Genomic DNA, 18,827 nt, shown 5'->3' on the forward strand with positions numbered 1-18,827 from the left:
GTAAAGCTGATGGTCTCTGAGAGTTCCCAAAACAACCCGTAGGTGTTCAGCATGCTCTTCTTCATTCTTGGAGTAGATCAGAATATCGTCAATGAAAACCACGACGAACTTGTCAAGGTACTTCATGAACACCTTGTTCATGAGATTCATGAAATAGGCAGGGGCATTGGTTAGTCCAAAGGACATCACGGTATATTCAAATAGTCCATACCGTGTAGTGAAGGCAGTCTTGGGAATGTCTGACTCTCGGACCTTGAGTTGATGATAACCAGTTCGGAGATCAATCTTGGAGAAAACTCAGGCTCCATTCATTTGATCAAACAGATCTTCAATTTTGGGAAGGGGGTATTTATTCTTGATGGTGACATCATTCAGCTTCCGGTAATCCACACACATGCGGATAGTACCGTCCCGCTTATCCACAAAGATAACGGGAGATCCCCAGGGTGATGCGCTAGGACGAATCAACCCTTTCCTCAACATGTCATCCAACTGCTTCTTCAACTCAGTTAATTCTTGAGGGTTCATCCGGTAAGGTCGTTGAGCGATGTGGGCAGTCCGGGAACTAGCTCAATAATAAACTCGATATCCCGATCAGGGGGCATACTGGGTAACTCATCGGGGAAAACCTCAGGATACTCACAAGCTATGGGTACTTCATGCAAGGCTGGGCTGGCGACACTCTTCTTGCATAGGGCCTTCGAGGATGGCATGGTGGCTACATGTTCAACTATCTCGCCGTCCTCAGCAGTCATGGTTATGGCTCGGCGAGCACAGTCTATATGACCCTTATACTTGACCATCCAATCCATACCTAGAATAACTTCCAGACCTTGCTCACCCAAAACTATCAGATTGGCGTGGAAACGCTTCCCCTGAATATCTATGGGAACCTCTTTGCAAGAACTCTGGGTTTTTCTAGTGGATCCAGGGATTTGTACAAGCATAGGTCGCTTCAAGGGGGTGGGGGTTAAACCTCCCTTTCTCATGAAAGGCTTGGTAACGAAAGAATGTGATGCTCCGGAATCAAACAAAACAGTCGAGGGTACTGAGTTGATGGGGAACGTACCCAGAACGATATCCGAAGCTTCCTGGGCTTCTTCAGCGTTGACATGATTGAGGTGTCCCCTAGCTGGTCTAGCTGGCTTCTTCTGGTTCTGGTTTCTCCCGGTAGCAGTGCGGGCTTGTCCCTGGTTGGGCTTGGGCGCATTGGGGCGCTGAGCAGTAGTCACCTTGTTGGGGCACTCCTTGGAGAAATGACCCGGCTGTCCGCAGGCATAACATCCATTGGTGGAGGGGCGGACAGTGTTATTCTGGCGGTTGAAGTTGGGATTGTAGTTGCGTCCTCCAGAGTGCGGATGGTTGTAGTTGCGATTGGGGTTGTTGGGGCGAGGTGCAGGGGGTGGTGCCTTCTGCTGCTGGGGCGCTGGCCTTGGTGGGGGGAAACTGCGGGGTCGCTGAGTGCTGGAGCTGCCTTGCTGCAGCATCGCCTTGCGCTTGCGGTTCTCAAACGCATTCTTGTGCTTGCTCTCAACCATAATAGAGGCATCTACCAGTGACTCAAGGTCAGGGTATGGCACAGCCACCAAGATACTCTGTATCTCATCATGCAGACCATTCAGAAAGCGATCCTTCTTCTTCTCTTCGGTGTCGGTATCTTCAGGTGCATACCTAGACAGAGTGGTGAACTTGTCTATGTACTCCACCACAGACATGCTTCCTTGCCTCAGATTCATGAGCTTGATCAGTCCAGATGGAATGTGGGTCTTGCGAAACTTGGCCTTGAATTCTTCCCAGTTGATGACGTGTCCTTCAGCTTGAATATCCTTGAGATTTTCCCACCAAGCACGTGCAGGTCCAGGAAGGAAGTGAGTGGCGAATAACACCTTCTCATCGTTGCCAACTCCAGCGACCTCCGGGTTGTTCTCAATGGTGCGAAGCCAATCATCGGCGTCGAGGGGTTCAGTGCACTTGGCGAAAACAGGAGGGTTGGTGCTCCGGAAATCCTTCAGCTTAGAGCGGGGGTCTCCATTTCCATTCCCGCCATTATTGTTGTTGGCGTTTCCGGTAGCAAGTTGAGTGAGGTGCTGAAGGGTAGCAAGGTTAGCTTGGCGCTCCTCATAGGCTGCCTGACGGTCTTCCATCATAAGGCGCAAGAGTTGAGCCATGGTTGGTTCCGGAGGTGGAGGGGGGTTTTGGTCTGACCCGCTGGCGCTTCCTCTACGGGTGTCAACCATCCTGAAGAAGGGTGGATTCAGATATTAATGGGGAAACAAGGATATGGACAGCCACTTAAAAGGGGAGGGTTTGGGTAAAAATGAAAGTTTTTAAAACGGAAACAACAATGCAAAAGTAGGCGAAAAGGAAAACATAACATAGCAGGGGTGCCGAAGGCACAAAATAGCATCACACAACAATCACATACAACCAATCAAGCTCACATGCTTCGAAACCTACAAACAACTATGTGGATTACGCGTGGTACTAGTACCAAGGGACACCTAATATGCGAGGGTATCCTAACCGAACCCACGGAGTTTGTCGTATCTTCAATACCTCGAGTCTGTGAGTCTGAATTGGGGAACATCGCCAAATATATAGGTTTGGAAGAGGATGAGATAGTAGAATAAGAACTTTCAAAGTCGCTAGAAATCAGAGAGGTGAGAATTATAAATTTTGGAAAGGGTAAGAAAGATAGAAGCTAAACTTCTAGTTACTTAGAAAAATAGGTTTAGTAAATAATTTTTTTACCAAAGTAGTATTTTTCTAACGAACGCCCATGCTAACTAAGGTCTCCTACAGTCAGGATGGCTCTGATACCAGTCTGTGGGGCCCCGGACTTACCAGTCCAAAACTCCTGTTATGCATACAATTTCATGATCCCAAGATCACTCCATCGTGAATACATAACTGAACTGATACCAGATTACATCATCCATTACAGTACCGAATTAAAAACAATACGGAAGTCTTACATCATAGGCCATCAAGGCCGTAGTTCAACAAACAGCAGCGGAAACAACTTGACTGCACAAGCGGTGGAACCCAAGTTAGGCCTTTACCCTACAGGCGACTGACTGGGAGAGCGTCCTAGTTCAAGTCTTCGGCGTCGTACTCCTCTTCTTCGTAGTACTCCTCTTCACAGTCTGGCCAAGTAAATAGCCAGGACAACAATGCCAATGAGTACGTTTGAATGTACTCGCAAACCACCTTCGAGAGAAATAAAGGATATGCAGTATGGCAGTAGCAAGGAACAGGCACTAAACTAGGGTGACAAGGAGCGAGAGGTGGTTCCTCCCGAGAGTATGACATCTCTATATCTTTGTTGAAAACCTTTTTGTAAACCATTTTGTTTGCAGACTAATAGGTAAGGATGAACCATTTTCTTTTCCGGCCATCTCATATGGCTAAAGCAACCATTCCAACTTTCCGCCGTACCTCCCAGGTACATTTCCACCAGTCCCACTGGCCTCCTTTTTCCCGAACATTTTTGAGAAAACACTTTTTATAAACCAAAACTCTTTAGTGCTAAGCAGCAGCCTTTCCAACCGTCCATAACCGCGGACACGGCTATTCGAATAGTTTTCACTCTACAGAGGTTGTACACTTTCCCCACAAGATCCGTATACTCATCGTGTGGGCATCATCCCTGCATAACAACCTATGGCACGACAAGTACCCGATCGTAGTTTTTCGTCTGCTCGCCTTAGCCTAAGACATGCCGAATGAGTTGTACCTCCCAACACCAGAGTCCTGGATGCCGTTTACCCAGGAGTTGCAAAGTCCCCGACACACCCGACCCTCCGGAATGCCATCCAACCACTTAGGCATCTTTCAATGGGAGCTCATAAGTTGTACCCCGCATACATGAACAGGCAAATGGGTTGCGTCCCTTCTCATGGGAAGAACCCCGGTCGAAGCGTCCATGGTCGGACTGCCACTACACTTGCAGGACTCAAACTAAGGAATGACAAACTACTACGCTACGCCCCGTGCCCACTTTGGGGTAATGTGGTTGCACTGTCTTTCAGTCCGGGTGAGTACTTAGGCGCTAAAGTTTTCGAAAACATTTTCTTTTCTCCACTTGCCTCTAGCAAATCTTTTTTCCATAAACATTTTTCCTTTCATAAACCCACACTTGGGCAGCGCTACCCCATTCCAAGGTTTTCGAAAATCTTCTTTCAGGAAAACATTTTCATAACCATTTTTCTAGGGCTCCCAACCTATAGTCAAATTCATCTTTGAAAAGTGGCGACAAGGATGACAAGGTGATAAGCACCACATCGCTAATAGAGGTGTGATCAGTAGGTACCAACGAGGGCTGCACCCTGAGGGTGGATTAATAAAACTCCGGGTGGCACTAACCACCGACATAATAAATAAAAGACATGCACTTTATAAAACATGTAATAATGCAAGAGCAAGATATGTAGGACCAGAGATGCATCAAGAGGTGGCATGCCTTGATCAGCAAAGTGCCCCTGGTCTTCCTGTTCAAATCCCCTGAAGTCACCTCGTCCTTCGTTTCCGGCGGCGTTCGATTCTATCGTCGCAAAAAGAAACAAACAAGCCATACCAAATCAACAAACCACTCCAGAATAGTTCACACAAAAATTTGGTAAAATCACAGTATGTAAAGGTTCACAAACACAAGCTACTGAAAGTGGTTTCTCTATTTTATGGTTTTTAAAACAAAAGATGTGATTTTTACAATTCCAGAAATGACTTAGGAACCATTTAAATGCTCTAAATCTTTGTGTAAGTCACAAAAATGCATGCAGCATACCTACAGAAAGCTAACAACATGTAGAGCACACTTGCACAAGAATCACATGCAAATAAATTGTTAAATAATCTAGGAAAATTAAACAAGACATGAACTAGAGCACATAAATAGCTAGGCACACCAGTATCAGAGCATCACCAACCAGAGCCAAGCATACCCATGGATAGCTGAAACTAAATGTGATCTAACCCCACTGGTTTGGCATTTTTCTGATTTGTAAATAAATTTACAAAAATCAGACACTGAAAAACATTTGTAGTTTTCAAAATAAAATTCATTGACTAGCTCTCTGGAAAAAACTTGATTTGTAAATCAAACCAAGTCCAGGAAGCTCCTGCATATGAGACTAGTGCCCAAATAAAGGTATTTACTTCTACTGCACAACAAAATTAACCTCAAGCAAAAAGGATCTATAAAAAGGGCAATACTAAATAAACTATCAATACTGCAACATTCTAGTCTTGGATTTATCTACTCAGATCTACAGACAAACAGAACATGCATGCAATTATTAGTGGTTAAGATTTTGTTCACGAGCATCTAGCAACTTGAATCATCCCATTTGGTTAATCGAGGAATAAATGGTATTTCTAAAACTGAGCTGGGATTTACTAGCAGTTTAAATCAAGAAATAGAGGAAAAGAGAATGGGCTGGGACGACTGGGCCTGGCCGGATTAGGCCCAGCAGCGCTGCGGCTGCGCGGGAGAGCCCGGGATTTAAATCCCGCGGCTGGTCCCAGCGGCAGAAGCGAGCGGGGCCAGGGGCGCATGCGGCCGTCCGATCAAGTGAGGATCGACGGCCGCTATGCGTCGTCCTCCTCGCGCCATGGACGACGCGCATGGAAACCCTAAGCACCGGCGAGGTGGAGCGTGCTCACCCTGGTGCGCAGAAACTGGCGGGGCGTGGTGTGTTGGATGCGGTGGAGCCTGCGCTGTCGATCGGTGGTCGCGGCGGAGAAAACAGCGACGCTTCTCTCTGGATGATGTTGACGGCGGCGGAACGCTGTTCACGATGGCGTCGCCGGCGAGCAGACCTGGGAAGCAAAAGTGTGCGCATTAGAGAGAGGGATCCAGGGGGCTTCCAGAGAACCAAGTGGGGAGGGAAATAGAGGTCTCCTGCAATGGCAACCTTCACCGTGCGCGGGCCGGTGTCGAGCACGCGCGTGAGTAGCAGGGAGGAGAGGAGCTCCTCTCCTCACGGGAGGTGGTATGGTGGTGGAGGAGTGCTGTGGCGAAGGGGTTGGAGTGGAGGGGGCCTATGCCGTTTTATACCGGAAAGGCCGGTGCACCGTGCGCCAAGTCCGTGGCGAGGAGAAGGGGAGGGCGGCCGTGCGGGATTGGGCGAGCTGGGCGGCAGGGCTACGTGTCTGAACCGCGGTGTAGAGTTTTGGAGGGAGGTGAGCATCGGGAATGTGAGGGAGCTGGCGGGCACAGTCGAGTCTTGTCGATCCTGCCAGCTGCTCGATGAATTGTCTGCGGCGGGCTCGGACGCGTGTGCACTGGGGAGGGAAGGGGAGCAGCAGCTTGTGAGTGAGAGAGACGCACGAGCTCTTCTCCTCCATAGCACGACCGTTTTTGGTACAGAGGGAGATGTGTGGGGTGGGTGGCGTGGACGTGGCCGGCGTGGCGTGCTAGCCGCCCATTGGGGGTCTACGGAGCGGGTCGGGGAGAGGGAGCTCGTGTGCGTGTCTGGAAGGGAGGGAGAGGTGCAGTGATCGTCGATGTCTCCTAGTTCCGCTAGCACACGCAGCAGAAAGGAGAGAGGAAGAAATTGTCTCCCATGCGGTGCATCCAAAAGGGAGAGGTGACGGGTGAGGTGGCTAGGTAGATGGGGGAGGGACAGGAGGGGGGGTAGGGCGTGCAGGTGCTCCATGCTTTGTCTGGTCTGAGTGGAGGCTTGCACCCTGGTTGCATGTGACCTCCATGCCACGGCCAACCTCCTCTCTCCCCTCTCTCCATTTACCACGGCAAGAAATGATCAAGCATAAGTGTGCAAGATTAGAGGGAAGGGATGGCTGCATGGGAGGCAGGAATGTAGAGATAAGGAGAAAATAAAGTAGAGGGATTTGTTAGGACATGGTCCAAGTGACCATTTCCCAAATTATGCCCAAATTCCATATTTTTGGCATGACTATTCTCCTTTAATTTGGAGCAAGGCAAGGATGGTAATGGGTTGGATTCACCATCACTAGGCATAAGGCATTTTTTGACACACTAAATTGATTAAGTAGTCAGAAGGAAAGACAAAACAAAAGAGAAACAAAATGATATAATAAAATCAACTCAAGTACTAGGATTAGTTTTTGAGTCCTAGGGTTTAGTGAGAAAAGAGATTTTAATCACACAAGTCAATAGAAAGAGAAATGAAATGCTCCAAGGGTTTTGGCATGGTTTATTTAAATAAAACCAGAAATAAAAAGGGGTCTCATGAGGATAGAGATTTTAGGGATTTACACACAAGTGGGGGAATTTCACAAGCAAACAAACACCCATACTCTACCAACCAAAGCAAGATCAATTCATGCATGCAAATTGTGAAAACAGAAAAAGTTTTTGTTGGCCCTAAATTTCGCATTCCAAAATTTTAAACCAAAGTGAAAAAGTTGGGTTGTTACAACTTCATTATTAATGACGTTGTTGTCCATAATTAGGAAACCTTGATCATCTATTAATCAATGGACTATTTTATTAGGGACATGGCTTTGTTTACATACCACACATGTACTAATGTTTTCGCTTAATACAGTTATAGCATGGCATGAAACTTATTATGAACAATACAGATATGACAATAAAACAAATTTATTTATTTGCCTCTAGGGCACATATCCAACATTCTCCCACTTGCACTAGATTACAAATAAACTAGTTTAAATCCGGCAAAAATCTAACACCCATTGACTCTTGGTGCTGATCATGCCTCGCTTGTGGTAGAGGTTTCGTCAGTGGATCCGCAACATTCAGATCCGTATGTACTTTGCAAACTTTTACTTCATTGTCATGGACATACTGTCGTATCACATGATAACGCCGGGGAATATGTTTGGCTATAGAGTGAGACCTTGGATCCTTTGTATTTGCAATGGCACTTGTGTTATCACAGAAGAGAACCACAGGGTCATGCATTCCCCGCATCCGAAGCAACTATGTACTCCGACTCCATCGTAGATTGAGCAACTGTGGATTGCTTCTTGCTCCTCCAGCTCACCGCTCCTCCATTCACCATAAACACATATCCTGATTGAGACTTCGAGTCGTCTGGATCAGTGTCAAAGCTTGTATTAGTGCAACCCTTTACATCGAGCTTTTCTTCACTTCCTCCATATACAAGATACATATCCTTAGTTCTCCTCAGATACTTCAGGATATCTTTGACTGCTTTCCAGTGTTCCAAACCAGGATTACTCTGGAAACGATTAGTCAAACTAACTGCCAGGGCCACGTTAGGCCGAGTACACAGCATGACATACATGATAGAACCTATGGCTGAAGCATAGGGGATGTCCGACATCCTCTTTCTATCCTCATTTGTTGCTGGGCTCTGAGTTACACTCAGTTTTGTACCTTTCATCATAGGCAAGCACCCCTTCTTGGCTTGATCCATTCTGAACCTCTTTAGAATCTTTTCTAGGTATGTACTCTCGCTTAATGCTAATAAGCGTTTCGATCTATCTCTATTGATCTTAATGCCTAATATGTAAGCAAATTCACCCAGGCCCTTAATAGAAAATTTGCTGTTGAAATAATCCTTCACACTCTTCAGAAGATTCACATCATTCCCAATCAACAATATGTCATCCACATACATTACTAGAAATGCTATTGAGCTCCCACTCACTTTCTTGTAAATGCAGGACTCTTCCACATTTTGGACAAATCCAAACTCTTTGATCACCTCATCAAAGCGAAGATTCTAGTTCCGAGATGCTTCCTCCAGTCCATAGATTGAACGCTGAAGCTTGCATACCATTCCAGCATCCTTAGGTTCGACAAAACCTTCAGGTTGTACCACATAAAACTCTTCCTCAATGTTACCATTAAGGAACGCCATTTTGACATCCATATGCTATATCTCATAATCAAAATACGCAGCAACTGCTAGTAAAATCCTTATAGATTTAAGCATCGCTACGGGAGAGAAAGTCTCATCATAGTCAACTCCTTGAATTTGTCGAAACCCCATTGCGACAAGTCGAGCTTTGCAGACGGTAACATTTCCATCACCGTCTGTCTTTTTCTTAAAGATCCATTTATTCTCAACGGCCTTGCGGCCATCGGGAATATCCACCAAAGTCCATACTTGGTTGTTATACATGGATCCTATCTCGGATTTCATGGCTTCAAGCCATTTCTCGGACTCGGGGCTCTCCATTGCTTCCTTGTAGTTTGCAGGTTCGTCAGGTTCAACCAACATGACTGTCTTAATAAGATTACCATACCACTCAGGAGAAGTACGTATTCTCGTAGACCTGCGAGGTTGAGTAAATGCCTCAACGTGAATGTCATGATCTTCATCATTTTGATCATTATCATCATGATTATCATCATTTGCTTCCACTCCCATTGAACTGGACAGTTCTGGAACATCTTCCGTTGCGCCACTCGAGGTTTGGAGAGAGGGATCGACAATCTCATCAAGCTCTACTTTCCTCCCACTCACACCTTTGGTGAGAAACTCCTTCTCGAGAAAGGTACCGTTCTTCGCGACAAACAATTTGCGTTCGGTTTTGTGGTAGAAGGTGTACCCAATAGTTTCCTCTGGATACCCTACAAAGATGCATTTCTCTGCCTTAGGTTCGAGTTTGTCAAGCTGTAGTTTCTTAACATATGCCTCACATCCCCAAACCTTCAGATTGGACAACTTAGGCTTCTTGCCATATCAAAACTCATATGGTGTTTTCCCTACGGATTTGGATGGCGCCCTATTTAAAATTAATGCGGCTGTTTCTAACGCGTGCCCCCAAAAAGATATTGATAAGTCGGTAGGAGACATCATAGACCGTACGCTAGCCAATAAGGTGCGATTACGTTATTCTGACACACCATTCCTCTGTGGCGTTCCAGCTGGCGTAAGTTGTGGTACGATGCTACAAGTCTTGAGATGCATGCCAACCTCATAACTCAAATACTCGCCACCTCAATCGGATTGAAGATGCTTGATTTTCTTGTTAAGTTGGTTTTCAACCTCACTCTGAAATTCTTTGAACTTCTCAAAGGTTTCAGACTTGTGTTTCATTAAGTAGATATACCCATACCTACTCAAATCATCACTGAAGGTCACAAAGTAACAATATCCATTGCATGTCGAGGCGCTCATCGGTCCACACACATCCGTATGTATGATTCCCAATAAGTCCACCGCCCGTTCCATCACTCCGGAGAACGAGGTCCGGGTCATTTTACCCACAAGGCATGGCTCGCATCTGTCAAGAGATCCAAAATCTAATGTCTCCAAAAGTCCATCAGAATGGAGTTTCTTCATGCGTTTAATGCCAATATGACCGAGACGGCAATGCCACATATACATGGCACTATCATCACTAAGCTTACATCTTTTGGCATCAATGTTATGAATGTACGAATCATTACAATCGAGATTTAATAAGAATAAACCATTGCGCTCCGGTGCATGAACATAAAACACATCATTCATATAAATGGAACAACCAATTGTCTCAGACTTGAATGAATAACCATCTTGCATCAAGCAAGATCCACTTATGATGTTTGTACTCAATGTGGGCACAAAGTAACATTTATTCAAAACTAAAATTAATACCGAAGGTAGAGTAAGCCAGAGAGTGCCAACAGCCACCAAATCTACTTTGCAGCCGTTGCCAACACGCATCGTCACCTCGTCCTTCACCAAGCGCCTCTTATTCCGCAACTCCTGCTGAGAGTTACAAATGTTAGCAACGGATCCGGTATCACATACCTAGGTGTTACTCCTGGCACTTGTGAGGTAAACATCAATCACATGTATATCAAATATACCTTTGTCTTTCACGGCCATCTTGTCGGCCTTCTTATCTTTTAGGTACTTGGGGCAGTTGCGCTTCCAATGACCGTCCCCTTTGCAGTAGAAGCACTCGACGCCTGGCTTAGGTCTAGGCTTGGGCGCCCTAGGAGTCATGGCAACAGCCTTGCCATTCCTCTTCGTCCTCCCATCCTTGCCCTTTCCCTTCTTGCCAGACTTCTTGTGGCTAACGGTCTTGTTGACTATCAGCATAGTGTGCTCCTTCTTAATTTCCACCTCAATAGTCTTGAGCATGGTGAACAACTCAGAAAGGGACTTGGTCATCCCCTACGTGTTGTAGTTCAATACAAATCCTTTGTAGATAGGGGGCAACGATTGCAGCGCCCTATCAATCGCCAGTTCGTTCAGAATCTTGCATTCCAAAGCATTCAGGTGCTGAACATAGCCAGACATCTTGACCACGTACTCACTCACGCTAATGTGCTCTTCCATCCTGGCTGAGAAGAATAGCTCGGAAGCCTCATACCTCTTAGCCCTAGCTTGCGGTGCAAAGATAGCCTTGAGATCGGTGATTATTTCAAAAGCACCCATGTTCTCATAGCGTTTCTGCAGCTCAGCTTCCATGGCATAGATCATGCCACTCTGGACAAAGGAGGAATCATGCGCCTTAGAATTGTAAACATTTTTCTCATACTGAGAGGTGGAGTCGGTGGGCTTGTCACCTAGCACAGCATCTAGTATATAGTTCATCTTGTGGGGAGTGAGGAGAATCCTCGGGGTGAGGTACCAGGACATGAAGTTTGACCCATTGGTTTTCAGTTTCTCTTTCTCAAGGAATTGTCCTAGGTTGAAGGTTGGGCGAGACATCTACAATGGTATTTGTAGGGTTTTGCAGCGGAAAACAAACAAATTCTACAAGCGCAACCCGATTGCCCAGATCTACCTAGGAGTAATGTTGTAACGGATATGGTTTCGGTAACGTACCCTCATAGACCGAAAGCGGTTAACGTTTTGCTAGAACGTGGAAGATGTAGTCATACTTGTCGCCTACCTCAGGGCAGTCCTCTTAGTACGACTTCGAGTGTCGCAAGTGCAGCACCTCGTAGTTTTGCACACATACGGTGCTCAATGACTCTCCCGTCTCCGATCCAGCGAAGGTGCGGAAGTAAATCTTCTGGATTTGGATCCCAACAGCGCTCCCGCGTACTGGGTGGAGTCAACTCCCTCCTTGCGCAGCTCCTCCAGGGAACCGCATGCGGGAGAGATAACAAGAGAGAGAGAGAGAGAGAGAGAGAGAGAGAGGGGGAGGAGGCGCCCAAAGGGGCTCTCCTTTCCCTCAAGAGAATTTCCCTTTTCTGAATTCCCATTGTGTACTCCTCCCTCCAAATGCCCCACTATATATAGGGGGAAGGGGAGGGGGTGGAGGGTGTGGTTTGGCAAGGTGGGACTAAAGAGGGGGGAGGCCTTGGCCGACTGAGCCATCAAGGGCCCATGCCGCCCCCGCACATCAAACCCAAGCTGCCCCCACATTAGCCCATGGGGGGTGGCCGGCCACTTAATGGGCTCCCCTCTAGGAGGGGCCCATTAAGGTGGGAGATGCCCATTAAGGTGGGCTGCACCTTTTAATTAATAAATATTATATAATTAAATATTAATTCACTTAATTAATGCATAATACATATTATTTAATTCCCGATGATCTGAGACACCTCTCGAACAACTCGAAACATCATTCAGATTCTCCCGGAACACTTTCCGGTTCTCTCTTCTCTATTCTCCGGTGTTTCCAATGAATCCATAAGCATCTTATGTCTTGATGAACCCTTAAATGTGTTTCCCTACGGTTCAAGAATACTCAGACATGATCGAGACGCCTCTCCGATCAATGATCACCACGGTGTTCTAGAGAACAATAATGATACCTGTGTATTCTATGAATGTATAAAGTCATTGAACCGCAAACGTCGAGTCTCATTCCCTTTGTTACTATGATACCGACACTCGTCTGAGACTTCATCATCGGTATCACGATACCTAGTTCGATCTCGTTACTAACAAGGCCATTCAACTCGTTCCCGTGTGATTCCATCCTCATGACCTAGTCATGTGTTGCAACTTGGATGTAATCTCACCGAGTGGACCCAGAGTATCTTCCGTCACGTGGATGAAGAAATCCCACTCTTGATACATACGCTACGTACACCTTTATGATCACCCTATTACGATGTGATGGTTGATGCAGTCAAAGCACCCTCCGGTGACAGTGATTAGATATGACCTCACGGTCTAAGGATTTGGTTACCATGCTTCATAACTATCGCAACGTGAACTTCGTGACTTGATCGTGTTGCAATACTTATAGTGGGAATGTCCATCGTATCATTCACCCAATGATATGACCCCATTGTCAATGACGTGTGTGTCCATGTGTAGCACCCTACCTTTTAATAAAGGCAAGATACCTGTGTATAGTGCTATTCCCGGGATCACTGATAGCACACACATTTCAAATGTAGTAATCATTGCAATATTATCAAAATCACTACATTGTTGATCCTCAGGAGGTAAAATAAAGTCTTACAAACTGCATAGTCACTTGGACTAGCTCAAATAAAATGTTTATTCAATCACAGCAGAAGGTAAACACCAATGAGCCTCCATCATATTCATGTGCCACAGGCACACATGTTGGAATGTAGACTCGAGATCCTACCTAGTATTCTTCTTCAGATGAACCTGCACGTTTGAATATGCAGTCCCACGAATGGAGGTCAGTAAAATGATGTACTGGCAAATGACACCTATATGGTGACAATTGTGAAAAGACTAACTACATGATATCTGGCTAGTGGAGTTTTGGACTAATTTGCATAAAGCCAATTTTATCCTATATTTTATTTAACAAAACTTTTTATAGAACTTTTAAAGTTATCAAAACAGTATCATGGTTCCATCTACCATGTACTTCCATACAGTTGCTACTCAATTTTATCACATTCATAAAAGATGATGAGATTCTTCTGTACATTCCTTGTCCAGGAGGTCAAATTGTCCATAACCGGGGACACGGCTAAGATCTTAGGTTTAACTCTCGAGAGGTTGTGCAATTTCACCTTACGACCCACCATTCCCAAGAGAAGAAATGAGACAAGATCTTCCAGAAGGAGGTTTCAACCATACTAGCTAGACCCATTCCCACTTGGCCTTCGCCACATCCGCATGTCTAGCAAACAAGTTGGACCTCACAACTTAATTAATCCCGGCAGAGCCCATAATACCATAAGGATGCACTGGAAGCTATCTAAAACATGGACGACTTGGTATTCTCTTTAATCTTGGGTGGCTTACCACAAGTGGAACTTACAGGCTTAAAACCCCTCAGAGTAATAAACTCCCGCACGATCCCCTGGTGAAACACCAGGTGTGCAGTCTAAAGCGACCACTCTACAACTGCGCACTCTCAGGTGAAAACCACCACCAGCCCACTGGTTCCATATGCTAGGGACGGGGCCCTGAGTAGCCGCCCACCAAGCAATACCAATCCACCCAGGTGTTTCATTAAGGTTGTTAATTTTTAATTTCCAAAACTCACAATCCAAAATAATGAAACAGCGTTGGCATTTAAATGTTGCTAGGCAAACTAAGCATTTCTAGCTGTGGGTTAAGGGGTGGCTACACACTACTAGGTTTGCTAGGCATAGCATAATACATTTCCCTTTTTAAAACAAAATCCTACCATGCATACTAGTTAAAAACAAAAACACTAATGCATAAATAAAATAGGTAGGATTGAATGTCACTTGCCTTGATCAAATCAACCAGCACACTCACAGCAAGCACAAGAGTATCCTTGATCTCCTTCACAATCTAATCAAGCAAACAAAGCAAAAATAAACATAGCATTTTAGATGAACAACCATAGACATGTATGCATGCATGATATGCACAAATTTATTTCACACATAAAGATGATGTGAAAATGTTGTATTTATGGTTCTCTGTTATTTATAAAGTTGGTAAAATTCTCTGGATAAAATTGTTTTATTAGGTTTTTAATATAAAGCAAAACTAGTGATTTAAATAACCCATAAACCTTAATTAAATAGCTACTGCAAGATTTATGTTTTGTAAAAATCTAAACCTGACATCTATGGATGGGGTACAGTAATACAAGACTATAGCAATTGGAATTATTCAAAAATAATTTATAGATTTTAAATTAAAGGCAAAATACTGATTTGAACATAATTTGGAAGAGCAAGTTTGTGCACGTATCAATTTTGAATATCTCCGGTTCCATGATGTTCTACACGTTCTAAGGATTCCAGAGACTACAAATTTGTAAATTTTGGACCAGTAGATTAATTGTTACAAATTTTATAGTTGAAATGGGTTAGTTTTACTATTTGAATTATGATGCAAAATTTATCAAAGAACATATGCAGTATTATTGCACAATTGTGTTCTACAGGTTACAAGCTTTCCAACGGTATAAAATTTGCAAAATTTGGCCCTCTGGATGATTTTATATGGAATTTTTAAGTTGGACAGCAAATCTGATATTTAAAATTGAATTTAAATTGATTTTGACCGAATTTGACTGGGGGCGCTGACTGTGCCGACACGCGGCGCGATCTGGTTGGGCGATACCGGTTCGGTAATGGATCTATACTGGGCCGCGCGATCTAGATCTAACGGCTGGGAGCGAAAGCTTCAGAGGAGCTCACCTCGGGTCGCCGGCGATGGAGAAGACGGCGGCGGTGGCGCTCGGTCGCGGTGGTCGGCGGCGTTCCCGTCATCTCCGGGCCCAGCAGAGGTGACGACGAGGGGCGGCGCGTCGAGGCCGAGGCGATGGTGGTGGTGGAGTGGCCGGGGGTGGCCTCGGGTGCCCGCAGCGTGCGGCCGGAGGAGGCGGTTCGGGAGCTCGCTCCGGCGAGCAATAGGCGCAGCCTGGCGGCGCTATAGAGAGCGGTGAGAGGGGGAGATGAGAGAGGAGGTGCGGGCTCTTTATAGGGGGCGCGGATGCCAAGGAATCGACACAGACGTCGAGGTGGGGCCGGCGGAGTTACCATCACCGGTAACGGCTGCGGGATTTGGGGAGGTTGAAGACGACCCTGACAGGTGGGGTCCACCTGTCGGGTGGGGCCCGGCGGTCAGTGAGCAGAGAGAGGGAGAGAGAGAGGTGCGGCGTGCATGGGCCGAAACTGGCCGGGCTGGGCTGGTTCGTTTTGGGCCGGCCCAGTTCGGTCGGTCCGATTCTCTTTTTTTGTTCTTTTCTCTTTTTCTTTTTCTGTTTTATTTCATAACTTTTGATTTAAACATCCAAATGTGTTCAAATTTGTTTCTAGTTTTTTTTTTAAAATTAGAGGGTTGTTTTGGGATTAAACGAGACAAGTTTAAAACTCATTTGAAATTTGAATAAAATAAATTAGCACATAGGCTATTTGATACCAATTATGTAATTAGGGTTTTATGGTTTGACTTTTTAGGGTTTGTTATTTCATGTGATGCATTTAAATGGAATGATGATATGAATGCATGCACTTCTAAATTTTGAAAATATTGGGATGTTACACCATGATCGGGAAACCTCGATCATCTATTGACCACAATGAGCTAGTTCGCATATATGCTTACTAGGGACCCTGGTTTGTTTACAATACCACACGTGAATCAATCTTTCCGATTAATGCAGTTATAGCATGGCACAAAACTATTATGAACTACTGAGATATAATAATAATTACTCCTTATTATTTGCCTCTAGGGCACCTATCCCCAACAGTCTCCCACTTGCACTAGAGTACAAATAATCCAGTTGCATTTGTTTACCAATCATAACACCATACACTTATGTGCTATTGATCATGCTTGCTTGTGGAAGAGGTTGTTAACAGCCCAGATCTCTCAAATCCTTCTATTCTTTGCAAATCGTCAATGTCACCTAATATTACATTACCCTTTCATCGACATGATAGTTTCGTGATTACACGTTTGGCAGTAGAGTGAGACTTTCCTTCTGTGTGCAAAATGACATTTTTTCAGTCAATTAGACTTTCACATAGTCATCTACAGTTGAAAACACACTCAGCTGAAAGTTGAACTTTCTCAGCCAAAACTATCAATGTAGATTCAATTGACAGTGCATTACATGCCACTTCGATGTCGAACCATGTTTCTTTCAACTCACAACTTTTATCAATGCGAGAGTTCCAATCTTCTAAGTCAGCACAACTTGCACCAGCGTAACAACTTACGGTCAAGTTTACTATCTTTTATAGATTTTAGGAAACGTATTCTCAGTTCTCACCAGACACTGAAAACACAAACTTACAACTATGTTCAGTGTTTGACTCACAAATTACTTCGGAACATGTTCTTCTATCCAAGAACTTGGGTCACATTATGTCGCATACAAAACATGGTTTTAATGATAGAACCTTATGACTCGGGCATAAGGGGATGTAGCACATTCCTTTTATCTCATGTAACCATTGTCGTAGCACCGAGATCAACTCAGTACTCCGCCTAGTTATACAAGTAAGAACTCCTTGTTGGCTTGTCCTATTTTGAACTCCTTCAGAATCCAATCTAGGAAAGTATTTTGACTTAATGTTTATTAAAGGTATTGATCTATCTCAATAGACCTTTGATGTTTCTTCTAATATTAACTTCATTCATAGAATATTTACAATCTTAAATAATCATAAGTACCACCTACAGCATTCACAATATGTCATCTACATATAAGAATGGGGTTAAGCCTCCACTCAAATATGTGAGCCACATATAAGATCAGGAAAATGTGCTCAGCTCCCACTCAAAATATGTCAGTCACATGTGAGACGAGGAACCTCAGTTAGCTCCCACTCAACTTGTGTCATCTCCATATAATGATTTCGAAAGGCTACATAGCTCCCACTCATCATGTGTCCTCTACACATAAGATTAGGAAAGCTATTTAGCTCCCACTCAATTTCTTGCAAATGCAAGTCTTCTCGATATCTTGGGTAATCCCAAAATCCTTTGATCATCAATCAAACCGAGAATTCCGGCTACGATACACTAGCATCCATATGATTGACAAATCCTGTTTGTTGTACCACTTACAACTCTTCTACAATACAAGTATTGAAGGAGATGCAGTTTCCGACAAACTTTTATCAATTCACGAATTGAAGTAATTGCTAGTTAAAATCCAAATTACTCAAACATCACTACACTTTTGTAGTCACTACAAAGGAAAACATTTTTTTTGACAAATCACTTTCGTCATTTGAAGGCCAGTTTTCGTCAAGCATTACTTCGCGGTGACGAAATTTGATCGTCATGGGGTTCGTCAAGGAAGCTTCGTCATAAAATATCGGGGGTGACGGTATGCATTTTTTCGTCAACGTCAAATGTTTGATGGTGACGACCTGCAAATTCGTCAACATCGAAGGTTTATTGTTGACAGACAGGTTTGTCACGAAAAATTGCAAGTTTCGTCAATATCTAAATCTTGGGAAGTTTCTGATTGGTCCAAAAAAAGCATACGTGGCCTTACATGTGGGTCCCATTTGGCTTCTGACAACATGGTCCGACGGCGCTGACATGGTGGGACCCACAAAATATTATGACAAGCTGGACCCTCAATATTCTGACCGGTGGGATCCACAAAATTCAGACAAGTGGGACCAGGTTGTTGCCGACATATGGGTCCCAATAATGCTGACTGGTGGGACCCACAAATTCTGACAAGTGGGACCAGAAATTGGTGCCACGTGGTTTCATTTAATAGTGACGTTGTGACATTTTCCGTCACCTTTTGAATTTGACAAAATTTGAGAGTATTTGAATTATTTGCGAAATTTGGGAAACAAAAAAACTGGCGAAATATGAAAAAATAGACAATAAATATCATGCATAAATGGTGGCACAAGAAGTATATATGTCTCTCACAGACCGAAAGATTCATAAGAAAAATTACAATTGGAACACAAAGAAATTAAAAGACCTATGATTAATAATGTTGTAGGACGGTGGTGCAATAGATCAGTTGCCCTGGGATTCAGACATGGATGG

The 18,827-nt window shown here is 44.5% G+C and overlaps 2 protein-coding genes across 2 annotated transcripts; both read right to left on the bottom strand.

The window, feature by feature from the left end:
• Positions 1-524: 524 nt before the first annotated feature.
• LOC139832768 (uncharacterized) lies at positions 525-2,168 on the bottom strand. Its single transcript, XM_071822608.1, has one exon. The coding sequence runs from the start codon at positions 2,166-2,168 to the stop codon at positions 525-527; it is 1,644 nt and encodes a 547-aa protein (XP_071678709.1).
• An 8,922-nt stretch (positions 2,169-11,090) lies between these two features.
• On the bottom strand, positions 11,091-11,630 carry LOC139832769 (uncharacterized). The gene has a single exon (XM_071822609.1). It carries the CDS (start codon positions 11,628-11,630, stop codon positions 11,091-11,093), a length of 540 nt encoding a protein of 179 aa, XP_071678710.1.
• Positions 11,631-18,827: the final 7,197 nt, after the last annotated feature.

This window comes from Lolium perenne, chromosome 6, assembly GCF_019359855.2.
Source record: "Lolium perenne isolate Kyuss_39 chromosome 6, Kyuss_2.0, whole genome shotgun sequence".
In the NCBI taxonomy this organism is placed as follows: domain Eukaryota; kingdom Viridiplantae; phylum Streptophyta; class Magnoliopsida; order Poales; family Poaceae; genus Lolium; species Lolium perenne.

Excerpts from the sequence above, each read along its gene's own strand:
- LOC139832768 (XM_071822608.1), bottom strand. The coding sequence starts at position 2,168 with ATGGCTCAACTCTTGCGCCTTATGATGGAAGACCGTCAGGCAGCCTAT.
- LOC139832769 (XM_071822609.1), bottom strand. The coding sequence starts at position 11,630 with ATGTCTCGCCCAACCTTCAACCTAGGACAATTCCTTGAGAAAGAGAAA.